We start from the raw sequence: 17885 nt of genomic DNA, 5'->3' as shown, positions 1-17885 counted from the left end.
TCTACTCCCTGCCTGCTTATTTGTCTGTCTAAATGCCTTTTTAAACTTTACTATTGTATCTAATACCAACGCTTCCCCGGTTGTGTGTTACACACTCCTGTGTGTAAAACTTCCCTCACACATCTCCTTTAAGCTTTTCTCCTTTCTGACTTAAACCTAATCGAGGCATGACCTAAGTAAAGCTATCAAGGATGCCAAAAGATAATACCAGTCCAAAATAGAGACCCAGGCCAGCAGCCAGTTGTGCTATAACAGGCTTCAGGCAGCATTGACCACAATAGAACATCCCTTCCTGCTGAGCTGAATGCATTCTGTGCATTTTGCATAGAAGGGAATTTTGAACAGAATGTAAACTACGTCCTGACCATCTCTAGTGCACCCGAACCCACAGTCACCACTACAGGTGTAAGATCAGTCTTCTTGAGAGTGAATCATGCAAAGCATCTGGCCCAGGTGGTGTCTCTGGGCACAGATCATCTAGTGGGGGTATTCGCAGATATTGTTAACCTCTCCCTGCATCAATCTGAAGTCCTCACTTGCTTTAAGAAGAGCACTTATCTCAGTACCTATAAGAATCAAGGTAACATACTGCCCCTTGTCTGTAATATCCACCATTGTGAAGTGCTACGAGTCTGGTCATGGCACACATTAACTCTAGACTTCCAGACAACCTCAACCCACTGCAATTAGCTTAAAACTGCAACAGGTCCGCTGCAGATGCCATCTCCATGGCCCTACATGTATGTGTGGAGCATCTAGACAGCGATGTTAGACTCAAACAACAGTCTTGCTGAAGGGTTTTGGCCTGAATCGTTGACTGTACTCTTTTACATAGATGCTGCCTGGCCTGCTGAGTTCCTCCAGCATTTTGTGTGTTGCTTGGATTTCCAGCATCTGCAGATTTTCTCTTGTTTATGACCAATGTAGACTGTTGTTTATTGATTGCTATCCGTACTATAATTCAAATCAAACTCATCTCTAAATTCCTAAACCTGGGCTCAACACTTACTTCTGCAATCAGGTCCTTGACTTGGCCAACAGACTGCAATCGTAGGGACAGGCAGCCACGCCTTTGTCATAATTTCTCTCAACACTGTACCCCCTCCCCCGTCCTCGCCACCAAGGCAGTGTTCTCAGCACGCCACTCTACTCCCTGTACACTCTTGATTCTGTGGCTAGATTCTGCTCTCACTCCATCTACAAGTTTTCAAAGGGTACCACCACAGTGGGCCGTACAAAAATAATGATGAGGTGCAGAACAGCAAGTAGGTAGAGAGCCTAGTAACATGGTGTCATGACAACAATCTTTCTCTCAATGTCACAAAGCAATAATCATTGACTTTAATAAGAGGGGGTGGTAGACATGCTTCTATCTACATCAATAGTGTCAAGGTTGAGAGAGTTGAGAACTTGGGCAAGTTCCTAGGAGTGACCATCATCTGTCCTGGTCCAACCATAAGATGCCACGGTCAAGAAAGCTCACAAGCGCCTCCGTTCCTCAGGAGACTAAATAAATTTGACATGTCCCTGCTGATCCTGACCAATTTTTATCAATACACCATAGAAACATTCCATTTGGATGCATAATTGCCATGAGAAACATGGCTGAGCTCATCATGAAAACCAGCCTCCCCTCCATGGACTCTAACTATGCTTCTTGCTACTTCGGTAAAGCAGCCAGCATAATCAGACCTACCCGGCCTGAACATTCTCTCTTTCCCTCCTCCCATCCTGCAAAAGATGCAAAAGCCTGGAAGCACATACCAACAGGCTCATGGACAGCTTCTGCTCTGCTTTTATAGGACTATTGAACGATCCCCTAGCACAAGGTGGGCTCTTGACCTCACAAGTTCTCATTAGGGCCTTACATTGCACTGTCTGCATGATCTACATTTTCTCTGTAACTGTAACACTTTATTCTACACCCTGTTATTGTTTTACCTTGTACCGCTTCAATGCCCTGTGTAATGAACTGATCTGTATGGATGGGATGCAAAACAAGTTTTTCCACTGTATCTCAGTACCTGTATTTACCTCTAACATTTGACATTTTCACCCTGAGGAAAGAGACTCTTTATGTCACTGAGCACTGTAGCACAGCAGAAGGACATTAAGTCTGTCTAGTTTGTACTGAGCTGTGTATTGGAAGGTATTCTAAGGGACTGGATATATAGTATTTGGATAGACAGGGACTGATTAGGGATAGTCATCATGGCTTTGTGTGTGGTAGATCATGTCTAACTAATCTTAGAGTTTTTCGAGGAAGTTAACAGGGAAGTTGATGAAGGAAATGCAGTGGATGTTGTCTACATGGACTTTAGCAAGGCCTTTGACAAAGTCCTGCATGTGAGGTTGGTCAAGGAGGCTGCTTGGCTTTCAAGATGAGGTAGTAAACTAGATTAGACATTGGCTTCATGGGAGAAACCAGAGGGCAGTTGTAGATGGTTGCCTCTTCCACCTATCACCTCCCTGCCTCTTACTTCATACCTTCTTTTCCCCTCACAGGGCATTACTTAGACTGCAGTGCAAGTTCATATAAAGTTCCAATAAGTCCTCTGCCATAAAACAACATATTTCATGTCATGTAAGTCAGTGATCATATATCAGAGAAAAACACACAAAATGGTGGAGGAACTCAACAGATCAGGCAGCATCTATGGAGGGGAATAAACGGTCAAAACTGAGACCCATCATCAGGTCTGGAGAGGAAGGGGGAAGAAGCCAGAGTAAGAAGGTGAGGGGAGGGGAAAGAGTAGAAGTGATAGTGAGACTGGGTGAAGAGCAAGGTGGGTGGGTAGGTGGGGAAGGAGGAACAAAGTAGGAGGATGAGAGTTGATGGGTGGAAGAGGTAAAGAGCTGAATATTGCTGAATCTGATTGGAGAGGAGAGTGGACCATGCAAGAAAGGGAAGGAGGAGGGGCACCAGAGGGAGGTGATGGGTAGATGAGAAGTTGAGAAAGAGGAGCCAGAATGGGGAATAGAAAAAGAGACATGGGGAGGAGGAGAAATTACTGGAATTTAGACGTCCTCTGGCATCTTACTTGCATTGCTCTGGATTTTCGGCGTCTGTGGAGTCTCTTGTGGTAATGATAATCGGATTCTGTCATGGCAATATTTGAATATCAGTAGGTTTACTGAGTGTCATGGTGAATGAGTGTTAAGTTCTTTTTAAGCTTTTAAACTTCTGAGGTGAGAGTAAGCTTTGTATCTTTGTAAAAAGCTAAAATGTTGAAACAAAACTTCCCAAATAAAATGCTTTGAGATGCTAGTCACGTGCTCAGGAGAATACTTCTCATTTACATCTAAATCGGGGATGCCAAGACCATCATTCCAATGGGAAATGCAAAAGATTCTGCATCCATTGGAAATCTGGAGCAACACACACAAAATGCTGGAGGAACTCAGCAAGTCATAGATGGGAATAATCAGTCAACGTTTCCGGTGTAAAGAGCTGGGATATTGATTGTTCATTTCCCTCCATAGATGCTGCCTGTCCTGCTGAGTTCCTCCAGCATTTTGTGTGTGTGTGTTGCTCCATTGTGCTAACATTTAGTTTGGCCTGTTGTCTATTCTAAGTCCCTCCCCTTTGTCTCCCACCTTTCTCATCAGGACCGATAGAATTGGCCCTTCCTGTGCAATTTCACCATTGTGGAGATAGTGAGTTGGTGGGGGTAGGGAGGATCAATGGGTGAGGTTTGGAGAAAAGGTTGTGGTGGGGGGGACAGGAGGAAAATTTGAGGAGATTATTGTACTGTAGATAACTGAACCGGATTCTTTACCCTGCCCAATAATAAAGACAAGTGATGATGTCTACAAGAAGTGCCATTTATTTCAGGTAACCAACTTCTCCCAGTTACCTCAAAACTAGCCATTTCTGATGTAGGGTCAGCCTCCTGTGGCATTAACTCAGTTTTCCTCTTTTTCCTTTCTCCTCAGATGCTGCCTGACTTACTGGCTATTTCTGACATTCTCCTTTGTTTCAGATGTTGCCCATTAAATCAGCACATAGTAATTGTTTTGCCCAAAAAACATACTAGTTTGTTTACTGTTTACCTATGTTGTGCGCTACATACATTTTGAATTATATTTTATTAACTTATTTATGGTAATGGTTTGGTTATGTGCCGTGTGTCATATGTTCTGTGGGTGTATCATGGTCTGGAGGAACATTGTTTTGTTTGGTTGTACATATGTAAAGTCAGATGATGATAAATTTGAACTTGGCCATCCCACTGCACCTACTTTCTCTGCCTCTCTATTAGAATCCTTAATGTAAAATCATGACAACAAAGGCGGCCAACATATTTTAGAGGCCTGTTATCTAATTAACTCCACTCCTTTCAATAGTCTTGCGAGTTTTTTTTCCTATCAGAGATTTATTCAACTTCCTTTGGAATAGGGTGGTAAACATTTAATCCGGGGAAGTAGGAATAATAATACCTTTGGGGAAGTGTAACAAAGCAAGGGAATATAACAAGTGAAAGAAATTGGGAAGTGTAGAGGAAGGGAAGGACCCTGGTTATTCGTCCACAAATCCGTGAAGGTAAATGGGGAAGCTGAAGTGCCCAGAAGACGTTCTCCTTTATTAGTAGAGGCATAGAATAGTCATAGTCATACTTCATTGATCCCGGGGGAAATTGGTTTTCGTTACAGTTGCACTATAAATAATAAATATAGAACCATAAATAGTTAAATAGTAGTAGGTAAATTATGCCAGTAAAATGCAAAAGCAATGAGATTATCCTGTGACTGTACATGCAATAAGTTAACCATAACTCAAGTACTGTATGAAGTTTACCTTACAGGAAGGATGTATACTTTCCAACTCATGTTCACATTTATTTATTATCATAATTTTGTTTTTTCCTTTAGTATTTGCACACTTTTCCTTGTGCACATTAGTGTTTTTGTTTTTATGTACAGTTTTCTGTTTATTGTATTGTGTTTCTTTATTTACTGTGTATGCACGCAGAAAATGAATTTCAGGTAACATATATGTACGTTGATAATAAATTCACTTTGAACTTCAAACAGAAGAAATTTACAGTACTTAAATTATAGCCTCCAGGAAAAATTGGATAGGTGGGTTGTTTTTCTCAAAATAAAAGCTGTGGGGAGAACTAATTGAAGTGTATAAAATTATGAGGGGCCTAGATGGAGTAAATAGGAAGGACCTAGAACTTAGTTCCAAGGTCAAAAAATTGGAGATAAATGAGAAAATATTTACACAGGGAGTGGTGGCAGTTTGGAATATTCTAATTTTTACTTCAGATATTAAAGCTATAGTTGGGTCAGTAACCAAATAACGCTAGAATAATTGGGACCATAATTAGAGAGAAATTGGGATTTTTTAGAAATATACACATGATTTTCACCCTGGGGAATGTTGTAGAACAGAGGGACATTGGCTCACTGAAAGTGGAGTCCAAATAGAAAGGTGGTGAAGAAGGATTTTAGCATGTTGGCCTTCATAAGTCATGGCTTTGAGTATAACAATTGGGAGGTCATGGTGAGGTTGTACAGGACGCTGGTGACTCCACACTTGGAGTATTGTGTTCAGTTTTGGTTGCTCTGTGATAGGAAACTTTATTAAATTGGTAAAAGTGCAGAAAACATTTACGAAGCTGCAGCCAAGACTTGAAGGACTGAGTATAGGGAGAGGTTGGATAGGCTAGGACTTTATTGCTTTGAGTGTAGGACCCAGAGAGGTGATCTTATAGAGGTGTATAAAATCATAGATGGGGTGAAACCACTCAGTCATTTTACCAGACTGAGTACCAAGAACCAGAAGACATAGAACAGTACAGTACAGATCCTCTGGCCCATGATGTTGTGCCGACTTTTTAAACTAATCTAAGAACAATCTAACTCTTCCTATCTACATAGCTGTCCATTTATCTATCATCTACGTGCCTATCTAAGAGCTTCTTACAAACCTTTGATGTGTCTTCCTCTATCACCACCCCGATAGGATGTTCTATGCACCCACCACACTCTGTTTAAAGAACTTACTACTGACATCACCACTATACTCTGCACCAATCATTTTAAAATTAAACCGCCTGGTATTAGCCATTTCTATCCTGGGAAAAAGTCTCTCTGGCTATCCACTCTATCATCCTATACACCTCTATCAAAACACCTCCTTCACTCCAAAGAGAAAAGCTCTAGGTTGCTCAACCTATTCTCATAAAACATACTCTCTAAACGAGCAGAATCCTGCCAAATTTCCTCTGGACAATCTCCGAAGCTTCCATATCTGTCCTATAATAATCAGAAATGAGCACAATGTTCCAAGTGCAATCTAACCAGGTTTAAGGTGAGAGGGAGAGAAGGAAATCACAAGAGGAACTTGGCTTTTTACATCTGTGTTTCAATCAGCTGTCAGAGGAAGTGGCTGAGGCAAGTACAATAATTTTTGAAAGTCAGTTGGGGGGGGCGGGTTTATGGATTGGAAAGGTTCAGAAAGCTGGACTAGCTTAGACAGAGTATCTTGGTCAGCATGGACCAGTTGGGCCAAAGGGTCAGTTCCCATGCTATGCGGTTTCAATAGTGAAGTGGTGTGATCCAGATCTCCCTGCTTATTGACCAGAGGACTGGAATTGGAAATGGAAGTCAGTCTAGAAAAACGATCTTTTTTCCTGCCTTTATCAGATCCTGGTCAAGTCGACATCAGGTTCCACACTGAGCAGTCAGGCAAGAGCCAAAGTCGCCTTTTTCTGTGCGCTATACTCTGGCTCTAACCCCTCTCAGTGCCCCTCCCAGCTGCTCTGTTTCTATAAATGAGGCTGTTACATTCTTAAGGCAGAGTCGGACATCTGTCTCAAACTTCTTAGAGGTGATGACGAGGAGAAACTTGACTCCTCGCGTAGCTCCATATTCAGCATACAGGAATTTGCAGCTGCTTTTTTTAAGCATGGCTTCAGGAGTGTGAATGCTTGTTAATTTGAATCAAAGAACTCGATGTCATAATTAAACTTGCAAGGAGTTACTAAACTCCTTGCCAATACAGGAGTTGGGCGTACGATACACAGACAGGACCCCTCATTGACTTTTTGCTCACTCCTGGACAGAAATTGCGGAACAACATTGCAAGGATTGTTAGTCCTGCCAATCTTCTTTACAATAACCACAAACCAGGACATTCAGTTGCCATCAGGAGTGAGTATCTTGCTAAGGTGTGAGGGGTAAACTCTCAGACACCTACATCGTCCCCGAATGATGTGCCAGTTCAGTACTATGACAGGGTGGCAGAGTGTCGCAGATGGTAGGGCTGCTGCCTCACAGTTCAAGAGACCCAAGTTTGATCCCGACCTCTGTTGCTGTCTGTGTAGCATCTGCCTGCTCTCCCTGTAACCATTGGACCAGGGGTTATTTATTTATTGAAGAGATACAGCCCTTCTGGCCCAACAAGCCCGTGCAGCCCGATCGTACCCACTGACGCACCTGTCTTTGGAATATGAGAGGAATCTGGAGCACGGGGAGGAAACTCGTAGTCACAAGGAGAATGTACAAACTGCTTTAGACAGTGGTGGGAATGGAGCCTAGGTTGCTGGCACTGTAATACTACACTACTGTTTCCACTAGGAGTCCCACTTCCCTCCCAAAATGTGAAGATTAGTAGATTAACTGGCTGCTGTGAACTACCCGCAGTGTACAGGTGAGCAGTAGAATCTTAGGAAAGTTTAAAAATAATTTTGAGTTTGATTTAGAATTGATGGTCAGCACTGATTGGTTTGGCCAAAGAGCATGATTCTGTGTATATCTCTTAGTGATTCTATGAAAGGGGATCACTCTTGACTCTGTTGTTTAATTCCCCTCAGGCAGATGATTAGTTTTTTCTGTGAGGGTAGTACGATAGCGTAGCTCTTAGCGATAGCATTAGCAAACAGGGATCAAGGTTCAATTCTTGCCGCTGTTTGTACATTCTCCCATGACCAGGTGGGTTTCAAAGTTCAAAGCAAATTTATTATTAAAGTACGTATACATCACCAGATACTACCTTGAAATTCATCTTTCGGGCATTCATAGTAGATACAAAGAATAAAAACTACACACAAAGTCAAACAACCAATTTGCAAAAGGCAACAAATTCTGCAAATACAAGAAGAAAAAAACAATAAATACATAGAAAAGTTAATTAATTCATTAATATTGAGAACATGAGTTGTAGAGTGCTTGCAACTGTGTGCCATAGGGGTCGGTGCTGGGCCTGCAACTGTTCATGGTATACATTAACGATCCAGAAGAGGGGACCGAGTGTAGTGTACAGTATCTAAGTTTGCTGATGATACTAAATTGAGTAGATAAGCAAATTGTTGATTCCAGGGATGAAGGGGTTAACCTATGAGATGAGATTGAGTCGCCTGGGACTATACTCTCTGGAATTCAGAAGAATGAGAGGGGATCTTATAGAAACATATAAAATTATGAAGGGGCTAGATAAGGTAGAGGCAGGAAAGTTATTTCCACTGGTAGGTGAGGCTAGAACTAGGGGTCCTAGCCTCAGATGGAGATGAAGAGGAACTGCTTTTCCTAGAGAGTGGTGAATCTGTGGAATTCTCTGCCCAATGAAGCACTGGAAGTTACCTCAATAAATATACTTAAGTTTGGATAGATTTTTGCACAGTAAGGGAATTAAGAGTTGTAGGGAAAAGTCAGGTAGGTGGAGATGAGTCCATGGCCAGATCAGCCATGATCTTATTGAATGGCGGGGCAGGCTGGATGGGCCAGATGGCCTACTCCTGCTCCTATTTCTTATGTTCTTTCATTTTTATTTCTTGTCTATTATGTACATATAACCTAGAGCTGTGACAGACCTTGACAGACTGTGAGAAATTCTGACCACTACAAAGGACATACTAGCTTCTAAGGGCTGAGGTGGGCATTTACCAGCATGATACCTTGCACTCCAAGGGTTAAATTTGGAAGTGAGATTACAGATACAGCATTGCACAATACACAAAGAATGCTGGAGAATGCAAAAGGTCGGGCAGCATCCATGGAGAGGAATAAACAGTCGACATTTTGGGCTGAGGCCTTTGATCCCCTCCATCGATGCTGCCCGACCTGCTGAGTTCCTCCAGCAATTTGTGTGCATTGCTCAAAATTTCCAGCACCTGCAGATTTTGTGTCCAAAATATAGCATTGCATTCCATGGCTTAGGGAGTGATTTGATAGAAGTTTACAAGAGTAGTTAGAGAATATTGGTGAATCTAGGTCTAGGAGGCATTGCCTAAAAATAAAAGCCAGGACTTTAAGAGAAGAAGACAAGAAACATTTTTACAAAAATAAAGATAGATATTTTTAACAAACCCCCATAAAGAATATTAGATGTAATTATTAATCTCAAATCTGATAGTGAAAAGATTTTTGATTACCAAAAGTATTAAGAAATGAGGTAAAACCATATGTATGTAGAGACCGAGAGTTGTAAATCTTGTCAGCTCCATCTTGGGCACTAGCCTACAAAGTACCCAGGACATCTTTAGGGAGTGGTGTCTCAGAAAAGCAGCGTCCATTATTAAGGATCTCCAGCACCCAGGACATGCCCTTTTCTCACTGTTACCATCAGGTAGGAGGTACAGAAGCCTGAAGGCACACACTCAGTGATTCAGGAACAGCTTCTTCCCCCTCTGACATCCGATTCCTAAATGGGCATTGAAGCTTTGGACCCTACCTCACTTTTAAATATACAGTTTTTTTTTTTTGCACATTAAAAAATCTATTCAATATACATAATTTGTTTATTATGTTTTAATTTTTTTCTCTCTCTGCTAGATTATGTATTGCATTGAGCTGCTGCTGCTAAGTTAACAAATTTTACGTCACGAGCCGGTGATAATAAATCTGATTCTGATTGTCATGGATCAGCAATAATCTCCTATTTCTTTGTCATTTTTAAATAATGTAATGACATTGTAAATTACTGAACTTCTGAAATGAAAGAAACTAATACTGTGTTCGGTGCTCCCAGTGCGGCCTTCTATATATTGGCGAGACCCGATGCAGACTGGGAGACCGTTTCGCTGGACACCTGCGCTCTGTCCGCCAGAGAAAGCAGGATCTCCCAGTGGCCACACATTTTAATTCCACGTCCCATTCCCATTCTGACATGTCTATCCACTGCCTCCTCTACTGTAAAGATGAAGCCACACTCAGGTTGGAGGAACACCACCGTATATTCCGTCTGGGTAGCCTCCAACCTGATGGCATGAACATTGATTTTTCTAACTTCCATTAATGCCCCTCCTCCCCTTCTTACCCCATCCCTTTATTTATTTATTCCCTTTTTTTCTTCTCTCTGTCCCTCTCACAATAACTCCTTGCCTGCTCTCCATCTTCCTCTGGTGCTTCCTTCCCTCTTTCTTTCCCCCTAGGCCTCCTGTCCCATGATCCTCTCCCTTCTCCAGTCTGGTGTCCCTCTTGCCAATCAACATTCCAGCTCTGGGCTCCATCCCTCCCCCTCCTGTCTTCTCCTATCATTTCGGATCTCTCTCTTCCCCTCTCAAATCTCTTACTATCTCTTCTTTCAGTTAGTCCTGAGGAAGGGTCTCGGCCTGAAATGTCGACTGTACTTCTTCCTATAGATGCTGCCTGGCCTGCTGCATTCCACCAGGATTTTGTGTGTGTTGCTTTAATAATTAAAACACCTCAATTTTCTTCACCTTAAGATACTCAAGTCTTGTAACATCTCCCCCTTAATTTATTATTCATCAAATAGTATTTTATATCTCAAAAAAGTTGTATGATAACTTCCTGTTTCATGGTATGAAGCTATATTTATATCTAAATGATGCTTAGCAAACCTGCTTTGCAAGAAGTTACCTGCATTCCTTCTGAGTGTATGAGTCTTCACTGAGATGAAGGGAGGCAATGCTGGGAGCATGACTCTCTTGCCGTGTATACATATGTCTTTGGAGCAACACAAAGTGCACTGTATACCAATCAGAGTTTGCTGGTCGAGATATCTCAGTCCAGGTGCAAGGACAAGTGTCCGTGTCTTCTCAGACTAGTTTTTCCCCCTTTGAGCTGATAGGAACTATACACAGAGACTGTTATCAATGCTTATCTGAAGCTGTTTGACAAGCTCTGAATGTGAAGTGTTGCAAAGAACTCTATCATGCTTTGGACTTTTAGTCTGAGAGCTAGCATACTCACCTCCTTAAAGAAATATAAGATAATCTGTAACTTTTGTATTTGTCTACTTTCTTCAAAGTAGACCAGCAGAGTAACATTGACACATGGTTGCACACAATGATAAGTGGGATATTGAGTTCATTTTAACAATAATTGTGGCATCAATTCAAAAGCTACAGTTCTTAGAATCTGTTGTATCAGCCTTCCCTCATGCAGGTGTGTGGTTTCTTTTTGCTGCATTCTCCGTGCCACTGGTTTGATCAGTTAACGTTTGGGGAAAAAAGCCTTTTGGCTATGTAACAAAACAAAAACGTTATAAGGAATCCTGGAGAGAGTCAGATACTGTAACAGGAGAAATGCACAGATGTTTTTAATGGCAGACCTCTTTTGCATGATTTCAACTGCTAATTAATTTGAAATATAAAAGAAAAAAGCAAGCTAAATATATATATATAATACCCAATTAGCCCAGTCTAGTCAGCAACAGTCCAAACTAATGTGCTACAAAAGTAAAAAAGAAAATGTCAGAGATACTCAGTAGTCAGGTTGATATCAGATTTCCAGCATCTGTACTTGTTGCTTTTCAGTGACATGTTACTGAATTGGCTTTGGTCTTTCCTCTTTTCACTGCTAGTTCTTAGATGCAAGATGTTTTAGCCACCTCCAAACCAACATCATGGTTCATTTGAAGTAGTGGAGTTAATTCTTTTCTTTATGCTGTCGAAGAGCTTGTAGGAAGACTTGCTTCACTTGGCTCAACATGTCATGATACAATTTCAGATCCTCTTCTTTGGCCTTCAAAGTGCTGTGCAAGCCTGTCTTTAAGGCCTCATTCTCATCTATCTGTATGGCGAGTCTGAAATCAAATAGGTGCCACAGCTTAACATTTAGTTTCAAAGCTCGAGGGGGGTATTACAGTATAACAGAGGTCTCTCATAAAACACAGAAACGGGCCCATCAATCCACAAATTCTGCACCCACCACCATACACCCATTTATACTAATCCCATTTTAATCTCACCATAAAACATAGGAGCATAATTAGGCCATTCGGCCCATTGAGTCTGCTCTGCCATTTCATTATGGTTGATTTATTATCTCTCTCAACTCATTTTCCTGCCTTCTCACCATAACCATAGATGCCCTTACTAATCAAGAACCTATCAACCGCTGCTTTAAATATACTCAATGACTTGGCCTCCACAGCTATCTGAGGCAATGAATTCCACAGATTCACTACTCTCTAGCCAACAACATTCCTCCTATCTCTGTTCTAAAAGAATGTCCTTCTAATATGATGGCAGAAAATAGTATTAATGGTAAGACCCTTGGCATTGTGGAGGATCAGAGGGATCTTGGGGTCCGAGTCCATTGGACACTCAAAGCTGCTGCGCAGGTTGACTCTGTGGTTAAGAAGGCATACGGTGCATTGGCCTTCTTCAACCATGGGATTGAGTTTAAGAGCTGAGAGGTAATGCTGCAGCTATATCGGACCCTGGTCAGACCCCACTTGGAGGACTGTGCTCAGTTCTGGTCGCCTCACTATAGGAAGGATGTGGAAACCATAAAAAGGGTGCAGAGGAGATTTACAAGGATGTTGCCTGGATTGGGGAACATGCCTTATGAGAATAGGTTAAGTGAACTCCACTTTTTTCCTTGGAGTGACGGAGAATGAGAGGTGACCTGTTAGAGGTGTACAAGATGATGAGAGGCATTGATCCTGTGGATAGTCAGAGGCTTTTTCCCAGGGCTGAAATGGCTAACATGAGCGAGCACAGTTTTAAGGTGCTTGGAAGTAGGTACAGAGCTGTCAGGGGTAAGTTTTTTTTTACTCCGAGTAGTGAGTGGGTGGAATGGGCTGTCGATGATGTTGGTGGAGGCAGATATGTTAGGATCTTTTAAGAGACTCCTGGATAGGTATACGGAGCTTAGAAAAATAGAGAGCTATGGTAATTTCTAAAGTAAGGACGTGTTTGGCACAGCTTTGTGAGCTGAAGGGTCTGTATTGTCCTATAGGTTTTCTACGTTTTTTATGTTTCTATGTTTAATCTGATCTGTGCTCTCTCATCCTGGATTCCCCCACTGTGGAAAATATCCTTTCCACATCTACTCTATCTGGGCCTTTCAATAATTGCTAGGTTTCAGTGAGATACTCCCTTCATTCTTCTAATCTCTAGTAAGTTAAGTACAGGCCCAGAGCCATTAGACACTCTTCATATGTTAACCTTTTCACTTTCAGGATCAATCTTGAGAACTTCCTCTGGACCCCCTCCAGTCACTATGTCCTGATCAACCCTTGCCCAAGATTCTACTATTCAACTGCACGCTGGGGGTGATTTATCTAGTTAACCTAATGACCTGCATGTCTTTGGGAAATGGGAGGGAAGCAGAGCACCCAGAAGAAAGCCACAGAGTCAGAGGAGAATGTGCACAGTCTGTACAGACAGCAGGATTAAACCCAGGTCACTGGAACTGTCTGGGGGTAGCTCTACCAGCTGTACTACTGTGTCTTTGATTGTGACACCTCCAGGGAAAGGTGAAAGTGTAACTAATTGGATGACTTTATCAAAGAGCTGGCAAAGGTACAATTCACAAATCCATCACCCTGTGTCATTTTGATATTCCATTTATTAGTCATAGAGCCATATAAAAGTACAGCACAGAAACAGGCCCCTTCACCCATCTAGTCTACGATGAACCATTTAAACTGCCTAGTCCTATCGACCTGCATCCAGACCATTGACCTGCATCTGGATCACAGCCCTCCATACCTCTCCCATCCATGTACTAATCCAAACTTCTGGCATCAGAGGATATGGCAAGAAGGCAGGTGTATGGGGTTGAGTGGGATCTGGGATCAGCCATGATGGAATGGTGGAGCAGACTCGTTGGGCTGAATGGAACTAATTCTGCTCCTGTGTCTTATGGTCTTAAACGTTGAAATCAAAGTTGCATCTGCCACTTACGCTGGCAGCTTGTTTCACAATCTCCAAGTGAAGTTCCCCTCAAACTGGGAGTTCCCAAACTTCTTTAGGCCATTAACCAATACCATTAAGCAAGGGGTCCATGGGCCCCAGGTTGGGAACCCCAGCCTTAAACATTTCACCTTTTACCCTTCACCCATGACCTCCAGTTGTGGTCTCACCCAACCTCCGAGGAAAAAGCCTGCTTGCATTTATCATATCTATACACCTCATCTATACACCTGTACCTCCCTCTGCAATTGGATCCTTGATTTCCTAACCGGAAGACTACAATCTGTACGGATTGGTGATAGCATCTCCTCCTCGTTGACAATCAACAATGGTGCACCTCAGGTGTGTGTGCTTAGCCCACTGCTCTACTCTTTCTATACCCATGACTGTGTGGCTAGGCATAGCTCAAATACTATCTGTAAGTTTGCTGATGATACAACCATTGTTGGTAGAATCACAGGTGGTGACAAGAGGGCGCATAGGAGTGAGATATGCCAGCTAGTGGAGTGGTGTCACAGCAACAACCTGGCACTCAACGTCAGTAAGACAAAAGAGCTGATTGTGGACTTCAGGAAGGGTAAGGAGGAGGAACACATACCAATCCTCATAGAGGGATCAGAAGTGGAGAGAGTGAGCAGCTTCAAGTTCACGGGTGTCAAGATCTCTGAGAACCTAACAAAGTCCCAATATATTGGTGCAGTTGTAAAGAAGGTGAGACAGTGGCTATACTTCATTAGGAGTTTGAAGAGATTTGGTATGTCAACAAAAACAGTCAAAAACTTCTAAAGATGTACCATGGAGAGCATTCTGACAGGCTGCATCACCGTCTGTTATGGGGGGCTACCGCACAGGACTGAAAGAAGCTGCAAAGGGTTGTAAATTTAGTCTGCCCCATCTTGGGTACTAGCGTACAAAGTACCCAGGACGTCTTCAAGGAGTGGTGTCTCAGAAAGACAGTGTCCATTGTTAAAGACCTCCAGCACCCAGGGCATGCCCTTTTCTCACTGTTACCATCAGGTAGGAGATACAGAAGCCTGATGGCACACACTCAGTGATTCAGGAACAGCTTCTTCCCCTCTGCCATCTGATTCCTAAATGGACATTGAACCCTTGGGCAGTACCTCACTTTTTTAATATATATTATTTGTTTTTTGCATGATTTTTAATCTATTCAAAATATGTATACTGTAATTGATTTACTTTATTTTTTCTTCTATACGTATTACATTGAACTGCTGCTGCTAAGTTAACGAATTTTCATAAGACCATAAGGCAAAGGAGCAGAAGTTGGCTATTTGGCCCATTGGGTCTGCTCCACCATTTTATCATGAGCTGATCCATTCTCCCATTTAGTCCCACTCCCCCACCTTCTCACTGTAACCTTTGATGCCTTGGCTGCTCAGATACCTATCAATCTCTGCCTTAAATACACCCAATGACTTGACTTCCACTGCCACCCGTGGCAACAAATTCCATAGATTCACCACCCTCTGGCTAAAAAAATTTCTTCGCATCTCTGTTCTGCATGGGCACCCTTCAATCCTTAAGTCATGCCCTCCCGTACTAGACTCCCCCAACATGAGAAACAACTTTGCCACATCCACTCTGTCCATGCCTTTCAACATTCGAAATGTTTCTGAGGTCCCCTCTCATTCTTCTAAACTCCAAGGAGTACAGTCCAAGAGCGGACAAACGTTCCCCACATGTTAACCCCCTCATTCCCGGAATCATTCTAGTGAATCTTCTCTGAACCCTCTCCAACGTCAGCACATCCTTTCTTAAATAAGGAGCCCAAAACTGCAGACAGTACTCCAAGTGAGGTCTCGCCAGCGCCTTATAGAGCCTCAACATCACATCCCTGCTCCAAAACTCTATTCCTCTAGAAATGAATGCCAACATTGCATTCGCCGCCTTCACCACCAACTCAACCTGGAGGTTAACCTTAAGGGTATCCTGCACGAGGACTCCCAAGTCCCATTGCATCTCAGAACTTTGAATTTTCTCCCCAATTAAATAATAGTTTATTTCTTCTACTGAAGTGCATAACCATACACTTTCCAACATCGTATTTCATTTGCCACTTCTTTGCCCATTCTCCCAATCTATCCAAGACTCTCTGCAGACTCTCTGTTTCCTCAGCACTATCCACCTCCACCTATCTTTGTATCATCAGCAAACTTAGCCACAAAGCCATCTATTCCATAATCCAAATTGTTGATGTACAATGTAAGAAGCAGCCCCAACACGGACCCCTATGGAACACCACTGGTAACCGGCAGCCAACTAGAGTGGGATCCCTTTATTCCCACTCTCTGTTTCCTGCCAATCAGCCAACACTCTATCCACACATGTAACTTGCCCGTAATTCCATGGGCTCTTATCTTGTTTAGCAGCCTCATGTGTGGCACCTTGTCAAAGGCCTTCTGAAAATCCAAATACACAACATCCACTACATCTCCCTTGTCTAGCCTGCTTGTAATTTCCTCAAAAAATTGCAATCGGTTTGTCAGGCAGGATTTTCCATGCTTAGTTCTGCCTATCTTGTCATATGCCTCCAGGTACTCCGTAACCTCACCCTTGACAATCGACTCCAACAACTTCCCAACCACCGATGTCAAGCTAACGGGTCTATAATTTACTTTTTGCTTCCTTGCCCTCTTTTTAAATAGCGGAGTGACATTTGCAATCTTCCAGTCCTCCGGAACCATGCCAGAATCTATTTCTTTTTGAAAGATCATCGCTAATGCCTCCACAATCTCCACAGCTACTTCCTTCAGAACATGAGGGTGCATTCCATCTGGTCCGGGAGATTTATCTACCCTTAGACTTTTCAGCTTCCTGAGTACTTTCTCTGTCGTAATTGTGACTGCGCACACTTCTCTTCCCTGCCGCCCTTGAGTGTCCGGTATACTGCTGATGTCTTCCTCAGTGAAGACTGATGCAAAATACTCATTCAGTTCCTCCACCATCTCCTTATCTCCCATTACAATTTCTCCAGCATCATTTTCTATTGGTCCTATATCTACTCTCACCTGTCTTTTACTCTTTATATACTTGAAAAAGCTTTTAGTATCCTCTTTGATATTATTTGCCAGCTTCCTTTCATAGTTCATCTTTTCCCTCTTAATGACCACCTTAGTTTCCTTTTGTAAGCTTTTAAAAACTTCCCAGTTCTCTGTCTTCCCACTAATGTTTGCTTCCTTGTATCCCTCTCCTTTGCTTTAACTTTGGCTTTGACTTCTCTTGTCAGCCACGGCTGTGTCCTTTTTCCATTCGAAAATTTCTTCTTTTTTGGAATATATCTGTCTTGCACCTTCCTCACTTCTCGCATAAACTCCAGCTACTGCCGCTCTGCCATCCTTTCCGCTAGCGTCCCTTTCTAGTCAACTTTGGCCAGTTCCTCTCTCATGCCACTGTAATTTCCTTTACTCCTATAAATTTCATGACATATGCCAGTGATAATAAACCTGATTCTGATTCCCTGTAACAGTCTGTGATAAATCTACACATTTGTTTCTCTAAATCCCACGATACTGATGTTAAGGATACTATCAGAACAAGCTATTCAAGTGCAAAAAGATTTGTTTGTTTGTTTTATCGACTACACAAAAGCATTTGATAAAGTGAAACACAAGTTATTTGAATTACAGGAAACTCTAGATCTAGATTTGAAAGATCTCCGCCTAATCAGAAATCTGTACTGGGAACAAACTGCCGCTGTAAGAATAGATGGAGAAGTGAGTCAGTTTATGAAAATCAAGGGAGGTGTTA

General features: G+C 42.3%; 1 protein-coding gene and 1 long non-coding RNA gene across 4 annotated transcripts in view; one reads left to right on the top strand and one right to left on the bottom strand.

The window, feature by feature from the left end:
- The window catches only part of LOC140195583 (uncharacterized), a 125777-nt gene that overhangs the window by 61182 nt on the left and 46710 nt on the right, over positions 1–17885 (top strand). The window lies entirely within an intron of this gene.
- The window catches only part of ccdc13 (coiled-coil domain containing 13), a 75813-nt gene continuing 68245 nt past the window's right edge, over positions 10318–17885 (bottom strand). For 2 of the 3 annotated variants that reach the window (XM_072254173.1, XM_072254174.1), the window contains one exon: positions 10318–11995. In XM_072254173.1, the coding sequence (XP_072110274.1) occupies positions 11839–11995 (157 nt within the window). In that variant the 3' untranslated portion in view covers positions 10318–11838. The remainder of the gene's footprint in view (positions 11996–17885) is intronic. The other variant, XR_011885521.1, reaches the window with a different exon arrangement.

Source organism: Mobula birostris, chromosome 3 (genome assembly GCF_030028105.1).
Source record: "Mobula birostris isolate sMobBir1 chromosome 3, sMobBir1.hap1, whole genome shotgun sequence".
NCBI classification, from domain to species: domain Eukaryota; kingdom Metazoa; phylum Chordata; class Chondrichthyes; order Myliobatiformes; family Myliobatidae; genus Mobula; species Mobula birostris.
This window is presented reverse-complemented; position numbering and strand designations above follow the sequence as displayed.